This window comes from Hemicordylus capensis, chromosome 1 (assembly GCF_027244095.1).
Source record: "Hemicordylus capensis ecotype Gifberg chromosome 1, rHemCap1.1.pri, whole genome shotgun sequence".
In the NCBI taxonomy this organism is placed as follows: domain Eukaryota; kingdom Metazoa; phylum Chordata; class Lepidosauria; order Squamata; family Cordylidae; genus Hemicordylus; species Hemicordylus capensis.
In genome coordinates this window covers 378,586,242-378,601,716 of record NC_069657.1, presented here as the reverse complement: position 1 = coordinate 378,601,716, position 15,475 = coordinate 378,586,242, and the positions used below count along the sequence as shown (strand labels likewise).

The 15,475-nt window shown below is 45.9% G+C and overlaps 1 protein-coding gene across 3 annotated transcripts; it reads left to right on the top strand.

The window, feature by feature from the left end:
- Positions 1 to 289: 289 nt before the first annotated feature.
- On the top strand, positions 290 to 14,448 carry RHOU (ras homolog family member U). 3 transcript variants are annotated; one of them, XM_053298692.1, is made up of 5 exons: positions 290 to 1,497; positions 3,858 to 3,885; positions 4,465 to 4,713; positions 5,281 to 5,339; positions 9,792 to 14,448. In XM_053298692.1, exons 1-5 carry the CDS (start codon positions 1,435 to 1,437, stop codon positions 10,245 to 10,247), a joined length of 855 nt encoding a protein of 284 aa, XP_053154667.1. In that variant the 5' UTR covers positions 290 to 1,434; the 3' UTR covers positions 10,248 to 14,448. The 3 variants fall into 3 exon arrangements, with proteins under 3 accessions (XP_053154667.1, XP_053154658.1, XP_053154648.1); XM_053298683.1 differs by lacking the exons at positions 3,858 to 3,885; positions 4,465 to 4,713 and having other exon boundaries at positions 296 to 1,741; XM_053298673.1 differs by lacking the exon at positions 290 to 1,497 and having other exon boundaries at positions 3,875 to 4,713.
- Positions 14,449 to 15,475: the final 1,027 nt, after the last annotated feature.

Sequence of the window (15,475 nt, the reverse complement as noted above, 5' to 3'; positions counted from 1 at the left end):
ACATAAAAAACAGGCATTTCCATCACAGGTTGAGTCCATCTTTTCCATGAAGTTTGAAGGGCTTTTGCATGTCTGACAAACACATGGTAAACCCATGCCCAGGAGCTTCAATCATCTGTTGGTCTTATGCTTTGGATGTGTTTTGAGACATGCAAAGATGCCTCTCAACCCTTAGAGAAAGTATGTGGTTGACCTCCTGTACGGACACAGAGAGCCATCATTTGCTATTATATGTAAAGTCTCCTCAGTGGTGACACTCTCAGCTTTGAGGTAAAGGGTTGAAGATCCAAAAGCCTCTCTGGGTGGTCTGTTTTTCCTTTAAACTAGTGTTTATCTGTAGGATGTGCAGAACAATCTTATATGTATAGAAATAAGTTTCCTTGAGCGCAGTGGGATTTACTCCCAGCTAAGGGTGTAAAGCCTCAATTGCAGCCTGAGATTCGAGAACCAATCTGAGTTCAGTGGTTTGTGGCAAAAGGTCATCATTTTTAAATAGCCGAAGGGCACAGTTTCCCCAGAATATTGCAAAGTGATATAGCAAAGCTTGGCAACAAGAGCCATAAATCTACAACCTTGTAGGAAAAGCAAAGCAGGGCATTTTGGGTTCATATAGTGAAGGAGCAGCCTAGGGATGGAATAGCAACAATGGCATGGTTGGCAGCCAGCAATTGCACGTGGTGGTGATGCATCGGGCTAGTTTTTCCTAGAATGATAAATTCTCTCCTCGGAACTAAAAGGAGTGTGAAAAGAAGAAGAGCTTCCCTAGGGGAAAATGTAAATATTTGCATTGTCTTCCCTGTGATTTAAAGCAAGGAGGGCTTGGGGTTTGCCTTTGTGCCAGGACTTTGAAAACACAAACGTGACAAGAAAATCAATCCTCAAGCAAGGGCGGGGGTCGGGGGTGGTGGTGGTGGTGGAAACCTTGGGGTCTTTGGGACAGCTCTCTTTTTGTGCCATGAAAGTGTCTTCATTCAGTGATGAATGAAGCGCTGCCTGCTGTCTGGAGCGCCGCCTGCTGTCCATAGCCTCTAGTCTGGAGCAAGCAGGGCTCCTGCTAGTCGGCTGGCTCGGCTCCGCCCTCCATGGCCCGCTCCCTCGGTGTATTATGTCATCTGCTGCAAGCAGACCGCCTGCTCGGGCTGGAGAGTAGTCTGCACAGTGTAAGGCAAGGAAGAAGGAAGCGCGTGCAGAGCTGCTGGAGCAAGGATTCGCGTGTGGCTGGCTTCGGAGGAGCCTCCCGCATCGGGGCTGGCTGGAAAGCGGCAAGAGAAGCTGGAGCTGCGACCACAGGGGACCGGGAAGGAGGAGGCTTAGCTCCCTGGGGCTTTTGCAGCTGCCTAGGAAGGGTCGCCTCCCCAGCAGCGCTGCTGTGCCTTGGCTCTGTCTCGGCAGATCCCGCTGTCCTCTGGGGTCTCCCTCACTGGGGCCAGGCGGATGCCCCCGCAGCAAGAGGGAGAGACGGGCTACATCAGCAAGCCGCTGCCGGGTGGCTGCGATGTGCCGCCGGTGCCCCCACGCCGATTCCGCAGCGGCCGAGCCGCGGCACTGGGGGCCGCCCTGGGGAGCCGCTGCCGGGCCGGAGCTGGCGGTGGCTCTGGGGGAGCCGGAGCGGATCCCCGGCGCAGCATCAAGTGTGTGCTGGTGGGAGACGGCGCGGTAGGCAAGACCAGCCTGGTGGTGAGCTACACCACCAATGGCTACCCCACGGAGTACATCCCGACCGCCTTCGACAATTTTTCAGGTAAGGGGTCGATGGGGGGGGCGAAACTGGGCGGGGGGGATTTTTGAGGGCTTCGGAGGAGGGACAACTTCATGGGGCTGCTCGCTCATTCCCTGCTGCGGGACAAGTCTGTGCCGCCGCCGGGCATGTTGCGTGAGGTGAAGTGGGCTGATGTGAATGCTGACCAGGATCAAGCTGCAAGGCTCCTTACGGAGTCCTGCTTTCTCCTCTGGAGTCTCTGGATGATTTTGAATCTCCCAACTCGGAAAGGGGCGGCTCCCCGCATCCTGAATCCAGTCTGAATCCTGTCAAGGTAGATGCAAGTAGAAAGGAGCAGCCACGAGTGGGGAAGCTGACCAGGCTGGAATTGCCAATGGACCCCTCACCCCTCTGTGCTGAGGGAGGGACTCCTGAACGGCAAGATCAAAGACGGGGCGAAGGCATCACAGGGCAACCCATACAGAAAGTAACTCCAATACTTGTTTGCCCTGCTTTTTTCTGAAAAAGAGAAGTCACAGATGTCCTTATGTGGCAAAAAGCTTCCTTCTACCCTAAAAAAAGGCACATTCCCAAGGGTTGAACTGGGGGCCTGCAGAAATATACGGGTGAGCTTCACATATGTAACTAGTTTGCATATTTAGTGGTATATAACATAACACTCTTTTCATGTACATAATGTGGACATGCTGCACTTACTAGCAGATGTTTCTTCCATAGGAGCAAAGCAGTTTTTTGGCCAAGGGTTTGCTGGGTTGGATTTATTTATTCCTTTCTTTCCCAAAGCACCACACTTTCCTATCATCTTGCAAATCCTCTTCTCTATCTCATAAGCCTTATCCCTTTAGTTGGGTTCAGAAGGAGAAGTAAGCCCTTCTCCATACACGCTCTTTGCTCCCGCCACCTTCTGCCCCTTTCCATTAGTTTAGATCTGTGTTGATTTTGTAGAAAACCAGTGTGGATAGATGGCTTTCTACTGCCTGCCTTGTGAATTGTTGTAATTAAAAAGCTCCTGTCAGTCTCTCCACATTTTAATTAGGTTGGTGGGTGTTAAGTGGGAAACTGCTGGATCATCATCATTTCTGTCGTAATTCTTCGGAACAGGGATCTTGGTACCACATCCTATTTATTTACATAAAAAACAGGCATTTCCATCACATGTTGAGTCCATCTTTTCCATGAAGTTTGAAGGGCTTTTGCATGTCTGACAAACACATGGTAAACCCATGCCCAGGAGCTTCAATCATCCGTTGGTCTTATGCTTTGGATGTGTTTTGAGACATGCAAAGATGCCTCTCAACCCTTAGAGAAAGTATGTGGTTGACCTCCTGTACGGACACAGAGAGCCATCATTTGCTATTATATGTAAAGTCTCCTCAGTGGCGACACTCTCAGCTTTGAGGTAAAGGGTTGAAGATCCAAAAGCCTCTCTGGGTGGTCTGTTTTTCCTTTAAACTAGTGTTTATCTGTAGGATGTGCAGAACAATCTTATATGTATAGAAGTAAGTTTCCTTGAGCGCAGTGGGATTTACTCTCAGCTAAGGGTGTAAAGCCTCAATTGCAGCCTGAGATTCGAGAACCAATCTGGGTTCAGTAGTTTGTGGCTAGTACTGAATGCTTGTCTTCATCATTCCATTTTTTTAATACCTTGTGAGGATGATTCAATCATGTCATCCTGAGGCACTCTCTTGCCTTGTGTTAACTGGAAGTGGTTTTGTTTTGTAACAAAATGTCATCGTTTTTAAATAGCCGAAGGGCACAGTTTCCCCAGAATATTGCAAAGTGATATAGCAAAGCCTGGCAACAAGAGCCATAAATCTACAACCTTGTAGGAAAAGCAAAGCAGGGCATTTTGGGTTCATATAGTGAAGGAGCAGCCTAGGGATGGAATAGCAACAATGGCATGGTTGGCAGCCAGCAATTGCACGTGGTGGTGATGCATCGGGCTAGTTTTTCCTAGAATGATAAATTCTCTCCTCGGAACTAAAAGGAGTGTGAAAAGAAGAAGAGCTTCCCTAGGGGAAAATGTAAATATTTGCATTGTCTTCCCTGTGATTTAAAGCAAGGAGGGCTTGGGGTTTGCCTTTGTGCCAGGACTTTGAAAACACAAACGTGACAAGAAAATCAATCCTCAAGCAAGGGCGGGGGTCGGGGGGGGGGTGGTGGTGGTGGAAACCTTGGGGTCTTTGGGACAGCTCTCTTTTTGTGCCATGAAAGTGTCTTCATTCAGTGATGAATGAAGCGCTGCCTGCTGTCTGGAGCGCCGCCTGCTGTCCATAGCCTCTAGTCTGGAGCAAGCAGGGCTCCTGCTAGTCGGCTGGCTCGGCTCCGCCCTCCTTGGCCCGCTCCCTCGGTGTATTATGTCATCTGCTGCAAGCAGACCGCCTGCTCGGGCTGGAGAGTAGTCTGCACAGTGTAAGGCAAGGAAGAGGGAAGCGCGTGCAGAGCTGCTGGAGCAAGGATTCGCGTGTGGCTGGCTTCGGAGGAGCCTCCCGCATCGGGGCTGGCTGGAAAGCGGCAAGAGAAGCTGGAGCTGCGACCACAGGGGACCGGGAAGGAGGAAGCTTAGCTCCCTGGGGCTTTTGCAGCTGCCTAGGAAGGGTCGCCTCCCCAGCAGCGCTGCTGTGCCTTGGCTCTGTCTCGGCAGATCCCGCTGTCCTCTGGGGTCTCCCTCACTGGGGCCAGGCGGATGCCCCCGCAGCAAGAGGGAGAGACGGGCTACATCAGCAAGCCGCTGCCGGGTGGCTGCGATGTGCCGCCGGTGCCCCCACGCCGATTCCGCAGCGGCCGAGCCGCGGCACTGGGGGCCGCCCTGGGGACCCGCTGCCGGGCCGGAGCTGGCGGTGGCTCTGGGGGAGCCGGAGCGGATCCCCGGCGCAGCATCAAGTGTGTGCTGGTGGGAGACGGCGCGGTAGGCAAGACCAGCCTGGTGGTGAGCTACACCACCAATGGCTACCCCACGGAGTACATCCCCACCGCCTTCGACAATTTTTCAGGTAAGGGGTCGATGGGGGGGCGCCAAACTGGGCAGGGGGGATTCTCGAGGGCTTCGGAGGAGGGACAACTTCATGGGGCTGCTCGCTCATTCCCTGCTGCGGGACAAGTCTGTGCCGCTGCCGGGCATGTTGCGTGAGGTGAAGTGGGCTGATGTGAATGCTGACCAGGATCAAGCTGCAAGGCTCCTTACGGAGTCCTGCTTTCTCCTCTGGAGTCTCTGGATGATTTTGAATCTCCCAACTCGGAAAGGGGCGGCTCCCCGCGTTGTGAATCCAGTCTGAATCCTGTCAAGGTAGATGCAAGTAGAAAGGAGCAGCCACGAGTGGGGAAGCTGACCAGGCTGGAATTGCCAATGGACCCCTCACCCCTCTGTGCTGAGGGAGGGACTCCTGAACGGCAAGATCAAAGACGGGGCGAAGGCATCACAGGGCAACCCATACAGAAAGTAACTCCAATACGTGTTTGCCTTGCCTTGGTTCAAAGGTAAATGAGAAATGTGAGGAGAGACATCAGTCTTCGTTAATGGATAAAGGTCTAATCAGCCCTCTCGTTCCTTTTTTTTCCAGCTGTTGTGTCAGTTGATGGTCGACCAGTGAGGCTGCAGCTCTGTGACACAGCTGGCCAGGTCAGTAAAGGCACTTATTTAATTCTGACAGGCTGGGGAGAGAGTTGTGACAGAAAATAGCACCATTTGCACTACTTTTGAAAGGTTCCCTCTTTTAAACCATGAGTAATTCTTTGACGCTTTGTAAAGACATGTCCTGTGGTGCATTGGTTGTCAAATCTGATTTCATGCACGTTTGCCTTAGCCTCTCTCAACCTTAGGAACATAGGAAGCTGCCATATACTGAGTCAGACCATTGGTCCATCTCGCTAAGTATTGCCTATACAGACTGGCAGCAGCTTCTCCAAAGTTGCAGGCAGGAATCTCTCCCTGGCATCTTGGAGATGCCAGGGAGGGAACTTGGAAGGGCTCCATCCCCTAAGGGGAAATACCTTACTGTGCTCACACATCAAGTCTCCCATTCATATGCAACCAGAGCAGACCCTGCTTAGCTAAGGGGACAAGTCATGCTTGCTGCCACAAGACCAGCTCTCCAAACCTTCCTACAGCTTTTATCATTGGTCTTTATCACCCACTCTTACATGGGATCCAGCATCCTCTTTTATGACTGTACCTGTTGAATGTGGCTGTCCATGGCCAAGTTACGTTACCCTGGCAGCGTGGGAACCTCTGCTGTGCTACTCCTAACTGGCCCAGGACCATACAGGAGGATTCCCTGCTCGGACTCCTTCCCATACCAGAAGTAACCCAGTCCCTGCCCAGATTCATGGGCTTCTCTCTCATGGTCTCATGTTACCCTGAGGGCAGAGGAAGGAATTGTGCTGTAGTTGCTCTCACCACTGCCTGGAATAGGAGGCCTAAAGAGCCAAGGTGGATGATGTGTGATGTGTTCTTCTCCCTCTTGTGGGAGGAGAAAAACTTGTTCCTTTTGTGTGCAGTGGCAGCTTTTGTCCCGCTCTGAGGGTTGGGACAATGTTGGGAGGTGTGTGTGTGGGGGGTGATGGTGGTGGTGGAGCGGGAGAGAGATGCCTTGTGAGCATATGAAATGGGTATAGCCAATTGGATGATTTAAAATAGACAGTCGTACCCTAGGCAGAACCATCCTTATTTCTTCGGAGGTGTGGCATGTTTTCTCTTATTAAGCTGGGTGTATTTGAGTGCCACATATGGGGCCTTCCTTTTTCTGCTGATGGATATGAGATAATCCAGCCAGTGGGTAATACAGTATGAGTTGTAGTCAACTAGAAGTGGCCATCTCCATTTGCTAAAGAGAGCCTTTTGGAGCCATGGTTGCCCATGATGTCTTTGTTCTAAACCTATTGTTTGTATGGCCTGTTAGGGGGAGATAAGAGATGAGAAAAGAGTCCTTAATTACCTAGGGGCTTTCTTCCACACTTCCAACTTGCCTTGTCTTCTCATTGTCCTTCTGTAGCACACAACCCCATCCCAGCTTCAAGCCACACAATGTCATCAACGTGACCATTGTTACTTTTGGCTATGAGATCAGGCAAACAAGCTCTAATTGCACAAATGTTTACAACCGGGGCTCTTGCAGGAACATGCAGCTGCTGTGTTGTCCAGCATGCTTCAGGTCAAACTCTGTCTTCTAAGCCAAATGAAGGGAGTCTTGGGCTCTTGCCCTGCTTCCCCGAAGGGCTTAAGTCTGTGACACAAGTGAGCGAATGAAGCCTGCTTTCCTGACTCTGGCCTTGTCAACCACTGCCCCCGCCTTTGCAAGGGCCCCTCAAAGAAATGTATTCAAGCTGAAGGGGACCTGTGGTGATGTCCTGGTGACGGGTTTTGAAGAACTAACTGCTGCATCCACATCCGTGGCTCTTCAAAAGCTTTCTAAATAAAAATTTCACCAAACCCCCCCCCCCAAATTAACATGCACACTGTTTGGTGACAAAGCATTGGCACTGGAGGGACCTTTCAGACTGTATTTGCTCTTTGCCCTTGTTAATTTAAGACCCTCTGAGAAACATGCTGGATTTTAATTAAAATGCCACCGCAACTGAAGCAAATCCTATCTGTTTAGGAGGCCAGAGTGGGAGTGTTTTTATCCTGCTGTTGGCATGAAAGGGACTGTGTGGAGGTAACCTTTGCCCCAGTTTGCTGTCCTCACCTGCAGTTATCAAAGCCTCTGTGATTTGAAGACCCCGGTGCTGTGTGGTCTCCTGTTAGATATTTTTATTTCTTGGGACAGTTGGTCAGACAAATTGGGGGTGGGAGCAAGCAAAAGATGAGTTTTGTGTTGTAGGAATAATTACCAGAGAGTATGTAGCATGGGGGTGGGGAAGGTTTGCGTGAGGCTGGGAAGGCACAGTGGGGATGAGAATGGAAAGTATTCTTTATTCATGGCATATGAAGTATGTCAACCGTAGTTCATTAAAATTGATGGCAACAATAAATATGAGCCTAAAATAGCAGGCCTCTGATGTGCTGTATTAAATCTTGATTCCTTCAACATGGTTAATGCATGTGATTGCTTGTGCTAGATTCCCCACCCCTACTCCATTCATTGTGATGGGATTTGCCTGGGTGAACTATAAAATCTCCACCAACTGGGCCTCAATTATCTGAATTGCTCAGTTATCCAAATCATGATCTTTTCTGTCCCATGTCCTCAAAAAACCATCCAACTAAATACGATTTAAGCAGCATTGGCATGGAGTTGGAAGGGGTCAAAAGGCCCTCTAGACCAGGATTTCTTAAGATGTTTTTGGAATACAGCTCCCATCATCCTCAGTCATGGCCTCTGTGACTGGGGGTGATGGGAGTTGTAGTCCAAGAACATCTGGGAACCCAAAGTTAAGAAACTCTGGTCTAGACCAGTGGTTCCCTCACACTTGCAATAAAGTCCACCCACTCACCCGTTCCTTAGAGATCAACCTTATTCAGTCATTCCACAGTATCTGACAAGCACAAAACAGGCTCCTGCAGAGCATAGAAGGTTGAGATAACTCAAGCAAGTATGCCAAGCCACACAATGGGTGCAGGAGGCAGTCCACCCCCCAAACGCAGATCAATCTGTTGTGGGAACTGATTAGTCAGTCCTTCATAATCATGAATCAGCAAGAACAGAAACCCCCATCCATACTGTGCTTGTGTTGACAGAATATTTTGGAGTCCGTTTCACATCACCCATGCTTAATTACTAAAAGTAGGCAATGCCTAACTTGTCCTTTTAATTTCAGTGAGAGCAGAAACAGGGCTGCTGAGACAAAAAAAAAGACTATTAAATTACTCTGCCTCTGAATATCCTTGTCTGGGCATCATGGTTAAATTTCTAGGTGCCATGGTTCCTTGACGCCTGGGATTTGTCAAGCCCTGCTTTGAGTTATTTTCCTCATCATGTAAGCTGCTGTCTCCTAAGTTTGGGGTGGGTGGGGGAAGCAGTCCTAGTTTATGCATGCCTGATTATGGCCAGATTTAGCCTCAGCCCAACTAATTCATCTGAGAATTGCTTTCCCCCCTTTGTGGCTTAATCACACTGGGAGTTCATAATCATCTTGTGATTAGACAAGATCCTGAGATCATATTCCTCATCAGTCTTTTCCAGCTGCTGGAAGCCCAGGTGGAAAAACTCTTTCCCCCTCCCACCCACCCCCACCCACTTAAGTTTATATTATTGAATTTAATTTCCTTTATGTTATTTCAGTTCATGCAGCTATCTGATTCATCCTGCATAACTACTTAATCCTTCTGGTATTTACCCTGCCTCTGAAGTTAGTGTCATCTGCAAATTTCATCAACACTCTCCTACTTCCCTTCTAGGGTCACTAATGAAAACACTGAATGAAACAAAGCTCAGTCCTAAATCTCTGAGGAATTCTACTATGAAAGTTGCCTTTGAGCAAAACTCCTTGTAGCCTTCCCATGAACAAATTCTGTTTCTCATTTGTGCTGATACTGTACCTGCATGATCTGCCGGTATTGCACTCAAGTGTGTCTATATCTGAGCTATATATTCAGACAAATCAGATGAGACTGATGAGCGTACACTTCAGATTATAGGAGATGGATTGCATACCTGCATTTCACCCCCCCGCCGCTTGCCTGTTTCAGAGAAGGGGCTAGCCTAGTCTTCTCCCTAAGATGCCAATCTGCTGGGAGGTTTTTTGCATGGGGTAGCATTTAAACATTCAACCCTCCTGAATTCTAAATCTGTGCAGTCCAAGGAGGGCTATAACACAGGATTCTCCTGAACCTCTATAAGAGAACTGTTTCATATGAACAGCTATGAATTTCTGCTTGCCCCTGGGCAGTTGTTTTTAAAAGTATCTATATTCTGACATATTAACAACTGACATATGTAAACAGGCAATTGCCTTACTTTGAATTAGTTTCTTCTGGGAAAGCAGGAATTCCTGGATTCCTCAATGTGATAATCTCTTAGGTGTTCAGGAGTTGGCATTTCTCTCTCAGGACTTGCATTGTGGAGCTTTAAAGGCGTCCGTGTTGCTGAACAAACTGTCTCCAGATATTCATGTTGCTTTTCCTTTTGCACAGGATGAATTTGACAAGCTCCGGCCACTGTGCTATACCAACACAGACATCTTTTTGCTCTGCTTCAGCGTTGTGAGCCCTTCCTCTTTCCAGAATGTAAGCGAAAAGTGGGTTCCCGAAATCCGATGCCACTGCCCCAAAGCACCTATTATTCTCGTTGGGACACAATCGGACCTCCGGGAGGATGTCAAAGTCCTCATTGAGCTAGACAAATGCAAAGAAAAGCCTGTGGCAGAGGAGGCCGCGAGGCTCTGTGCCGAGGAAATAAAAGCTGCCTCTTACATCGAGTGCTCCGCTTTGACTCAGAAAAACCTCAAAGAAGTCTTTGATGCAGCCATTGTTGCTGGCATTCAGTACTCGGATACCCAGCAACAGCCAAAGAAATCGAAAAGCAGGACTCCGGACAAAATGAAAAACCTCTCCAAGTCTTGGTGGAAAAAGTACTGTTGTTTTGTATAGTGCATTTGCAAAGACTTCACAAAAAGCAACCTAATATGGAGAGCGGCTAGAAGCTATATTAGCTCAGAATCTCTGTTTCAGAGTGCCATAGACTGAATTCCACAAGTGTACACGTTGCTGAAGTCACCCATTTTGATTGGAGGAGGAGATGGAAAAACTTGAGATAGCTGGTTGTTGAGGGTTTTCAGCACTATTGATAGAGTTTCCTTATGTTTAATTTCTTATCAAGGTATGCATGCCCCACTACTGTGAAAATGAAAGCTGTACAAAGGACTTGACTATATTCAGAAGTGGAAGAAGCCAAATCAGAGGTCTTTGCTAAGAAGGCTGTTTGGAAATGGCAAAGGACCATAGGAGTTACAGAGTTGTATAGGTGGATTTTGGCAAACGTGTGCCTCTTATAACATTTAAATGCTGCTTCCCTGCCTTATTTTCAGTCCTGTGGTCTTCAGATATGATCAAATGCATTCCAGAAACATCCATAGCATTGACGAATAAGCAGACCTGCACGTAAATTCTGTATACTTTTCTTAAGGTGATATGCCTGCTTCATACACAGTATAGGGATGTCTAATATGGTGAGCTGCTTGCACAATGGCATCCTATCTGTAGTCTCATGATTCGCAAATCCCTTTTACATGGTGTAATGTGCATGCATGGTGAATGATTTAAAAAACCCTGGTATCTTAAACAGCAACGGGCTCCTTTTCTGCCTATAGATACCCCATGATGGTCAATTTACTTTTATCAGTTTATAAAGTCTGATTTATTTATTTTTAGGATGCACCAGGTATATGAAATGCCACTCAAGATGTATGTGTTCTGTGTCCATATAATGTTTTCCATATGGTAATATCAACTGAGGACATTATAGTCTTTTTTACACTGCCAAGTACCACACAACTACATATCTTGGTTAGAGCTATTTTACCTCATGTATACAGTATCTGTTAGTGTAAAGGAAGGTGGGATGTGATGACCATCACTTTATGGCTGTAGTCCTCAACACTTGGAAGTCTACCTATCGAAGGCAATGGAACTTTCTTCCAAGTCAGTTTTCATAGTATTGGGCTAATTGTGAATTGGCCCTGATACAAAATATGCCAATCCCCCCCCCCCCGCCCCCGGCCAACTTTTCATATACCAATTGAATTTTTTCAGTTTTTTTCTTTAAAAGCTACATTGTTCACCATCAGTGGTTATAACTACCTGGGCTTAAAAAAAGATAGTTATTATGTACAGTCTTCCATATTGTTTCAAACATGCAACATATTTGAAAGACCTTTGAAAGAAATCAGTAAAAATTAACAAAATGGCCTCCTTTCTAGAATAGATTAAAGTGAGATGAGCCTGAAAGGTTGCAGAGCAATATCTACTATATTAACAGCCTATGTGTATTCTAATAAAATAACTCAAAATTCTGGATTATGGAGACTGAGGAGACTTGGCTACTTTCAGGATTGGTGTCAAAGGGTGACCAGGTCACGCACCAGCCAAGGCCCCACCTGGCCAACCCTTATTCTCCAGGACCCACTTCATTATCTGGTGGCAGCAGTGGTGTGAGTCATACAGATTTGCTGCTGCTGTCTTTGACTAGCACCCTCCCACACTGGCCAATACTAATGTCTTCCAGAGGCTCCTGTGTCATTATTGGGCCTTAAGGGGATGCTCTCATTGGCCAGTTGCCAAAAGACTTGCATGGCAGCTTCTTTTCCTCTTACCCTCCCCAGTCCATATCAGCCAATGGAGGAGGAATGGATGTGACAGCAGCTCTTCCCTCTCTTACCATCTGATGGTAGGAATGGGAAGAGCTGCCAACAATAATGACTCCCCTCCCCATTTCCTGGTAAGCTGGAGGGCGGAGTGCCCAACACACCATGAGGTGGGGGCAATGCAAGACTTGGTTTGTGGAATGCTGGGTTGGAAAAATCCCAGGTAGCTGGTTGCCTACCTATTTTTCAACCCCTACATGGAGTTGATGCCAAAAAACTTGCTGATGGCTCTTGAAGGAAACAAACAAAAATCAGTCCTATTGGTATGTATTTCCTTTTTAAAATGTTGGTATTCTCCTTGAACAGATTTCATCCCCTCCTGTCTTGTCTTATTCAGCTCCAACAGAATGTTAAATTTTTTATCATCCATGCATACAATAAACATATACCATTTACAAATAAATGTAAATAACAGTGAAGAATAACCCGTGTTATACACAGTTCCTTTAAGACAGAGATGGCCGAGTCTTTTTGCTTCCAGTGTTGAGAAAGTTAATTGTGTAATTTAGGACCAACCTACATGTTAGGGTAAATGTATAGTTTGGCTCTGCCTGTGTGTGTGTGTGTGTGGTGTTTAAAGCAGGTGTTGGGAGATCCGGACTGACGCCACAGCAGGTGGGAGGGGATGTTCAGCCCTTTGCCATTGCCACAAGGAAGTTACCTCTCAGAGCAAGTAGCAGCTGTAGTCTGAATCACCCCTTCCTCCCAGCTTGGGGCTGCTGTTTAAGTTTTAAAAAGCACACATGCCAGGACTGAAGGATGCCTTCAAGGTAATGTGTAGTTTGACCCCTACAGTTCCAGCCCTTTCCACTCCCTTGTTATGTTTCACAGTACTGCAAACTCCAGAGAAACCGGAAAAAGTTTACTATCTGGTTTGCTGCTTATTTTGTTCATGCTGGTTCTTGGATTTTTTTTCTTCTTCAAACCCTTTTCTTAGTTTGTATTACATGTTTGTTCTCCTGCCTCTGTGTGCTTACCCCCAGAGATGCCAGGCTTGATATCACTGAATGAAGCTCAGCTTTTGGAAATGTTCTCCTTTTCCAGTAGAGTAAAATGATTCTTTGTGTTACAAAGGGCAAACTACAAAAGACAAAGGAGATCCGTGATCATTTCTACTGACATTTCTACTTTTAGTTATAAGCTGCCATGGGGGCCCTGGATTAGATCAGAGTAGTGGACTCAGGAGAGATTTTTTTTAATTCTCCCCACCATATCATTTCCTCAGTCACTCTTCTCCTTCTCTTCCCCCTCCCTTTTCACTTTGTTGATGAAAACATACAGAGAGGCTGATAAACAGCAATCTGGGAAGAACTCTTGAGTTCCTTTGGTACATATCCTAGAATACACATACAACAATTTTACCATTAGCAAGTACTGTATCTATGTAGATGTTGATTAATCTAACAATAAGAGCATGAATACTGGAACATATCCAAAACCTGTGACCAGATTACTTCTTTTCCTAATGGCCTCATTAGTCTGAGAGTCCTGCATATGAAAGATAGTTGTGCAAACCTCTTAATAAAGTTGGCTATAATACTGTTTCTGACCTACTTAAAGAAAATGTTGAGATATATAAATGCATTATGGAATGTATGGGATTTTGATGCCATGAGCTACACAATGGAAACCTTTTCTGGAGTGAAAAAAGCCTGATTTAATAAAAATATGTTGGCTTCTGTAGTGCCACAGTCTGGAAAACCAGTTTCCATTGCACAGAAAGTGTATGTACGTTAACTTAGTTGCATTTGGTCAACAACAGATGCAAAATAGGTAGAACATCTGGTTTGCTGAATTCCTATATCCTATGCTTTGGCATTATCTTAAGTGTATGGATACTGATTTGAATGTAAGGTCCAAGATTTCCTCCCTGCCTCTTTATTGCTCCTCTGTAGAATGAGAAGAAAAGATGGACAATTAAATTTTTATCAGGAGTTGAAAAAGAACACAGTGCTTGCTGGAAAGTGAGTGGAACTTTCCTCCTTCCCCATCAACAATTGATACATGCAAAGCCAGAAAGAGATGGGTACATTCCATGAGCAAGCAGCCAGTTTCATAGAGTCTGGAAAAGCATTGTTTCCAATGTAGCCTGTTGCGACTGTTTTGTAAAAAAATGTGCTATAACTTGTAATAAGCCCTTGATTTAGGTACAAATGAATTAAGTGATTTAATAATGCTGCAGATACCAATATACCAGAGGCTACATAGCGTCTTTCTAGCCTTAGAAGGAATGTTCCTTTTAAAAAATCACCAGTAATTTGCAAGTTTGAGTAGGAGATGTCTCCTGTAGTCTATAATACGATGTGCCTTATGACATACTTTTTGTTTGTTTTTGTTTTCAAAGTGTAGGCTATACTTAAAAACAAAGCTGTCTGTGAGAACAATATAAACTCAGTTAAAAAAAAGAAAAATAAATCCTGATCTCTTTGTTTGGTCTGCCTGTTTTACCCACCTTTTCCCCTCCCTGCTTGGAAGTCGGGTGATTTGTGCTTACATAACCCTCAGCCAGCATGAGGCTACTTGCATGTCCTGAGGGGTGCATTTCATGGGCTGCTGTTAATATCATTGTTGGTGCTTAAATTGCACAGAGTGTTTCTTCCTCTTTTAAAAAATCCTAAAATAGGCCTGTAAGGATTACACTGCTGGCACAAGTGTAGCAAAATAGGGAACAAAAGCAGTGTTATCTCATTCAGAATCAGAGTCTGGGAAACTGTCTACTTCCATATAGGCCTTCTCAATCTGACCTCTGACCTCTAAGGCCATAGCTGGTGTAGTCCAGTTAATAGGACATTTGATGTGGCCCTGGAAGGCTGGTGTTTTAATTATTAGCTTAGCTCTAGTCTCAAACATTGGCCTTGAGTGAGTTGTCATACTTTAGCTTCAGCTCTCCAGACATAAAGTAGACACACATGTCATAGGGTTTCATTCATAAGATGAATGAAACAAGCCTTGAACACATTTTCTGTACTAAAAGTGCTATGTGTAAAAGATTAATCTTCCTAATGCACTCCCATGGTTAGATTTTTAAAATAAATAAATAAATAAATATATAAATAGATAAATAAATATATAAATAAATACATAAATAAAGGATTTGGGAGCAACTTGGTTTCAAACAAAATGAAGAATTAGGCCACAGTTCTTGGTTTAATTATTTCAGAAGTGATTTTTTAAAAAATTGAAGTCAGGCTGTTTCCTAAGGGAAGCTGTCTAAAATTATGACTGCCTGGGATAAGTGAAGACTCCCTTGGATTTTTTTACTTTTAAATAATGAACTGAGGGCTTCACTGGGTTATGGGATAGGGTGATCATGGCATTGGATTAGTTTAGATTCATTTGGATCCACTGCCTCAGAATTTAGGTATGGTTGTAACTAGAAGCTGTTTCCTATGCTGCGAGAGGCCAGGGATTGAACCTGGGACCTACTGCATGCTAAACAGATGCTCTACCACTTGA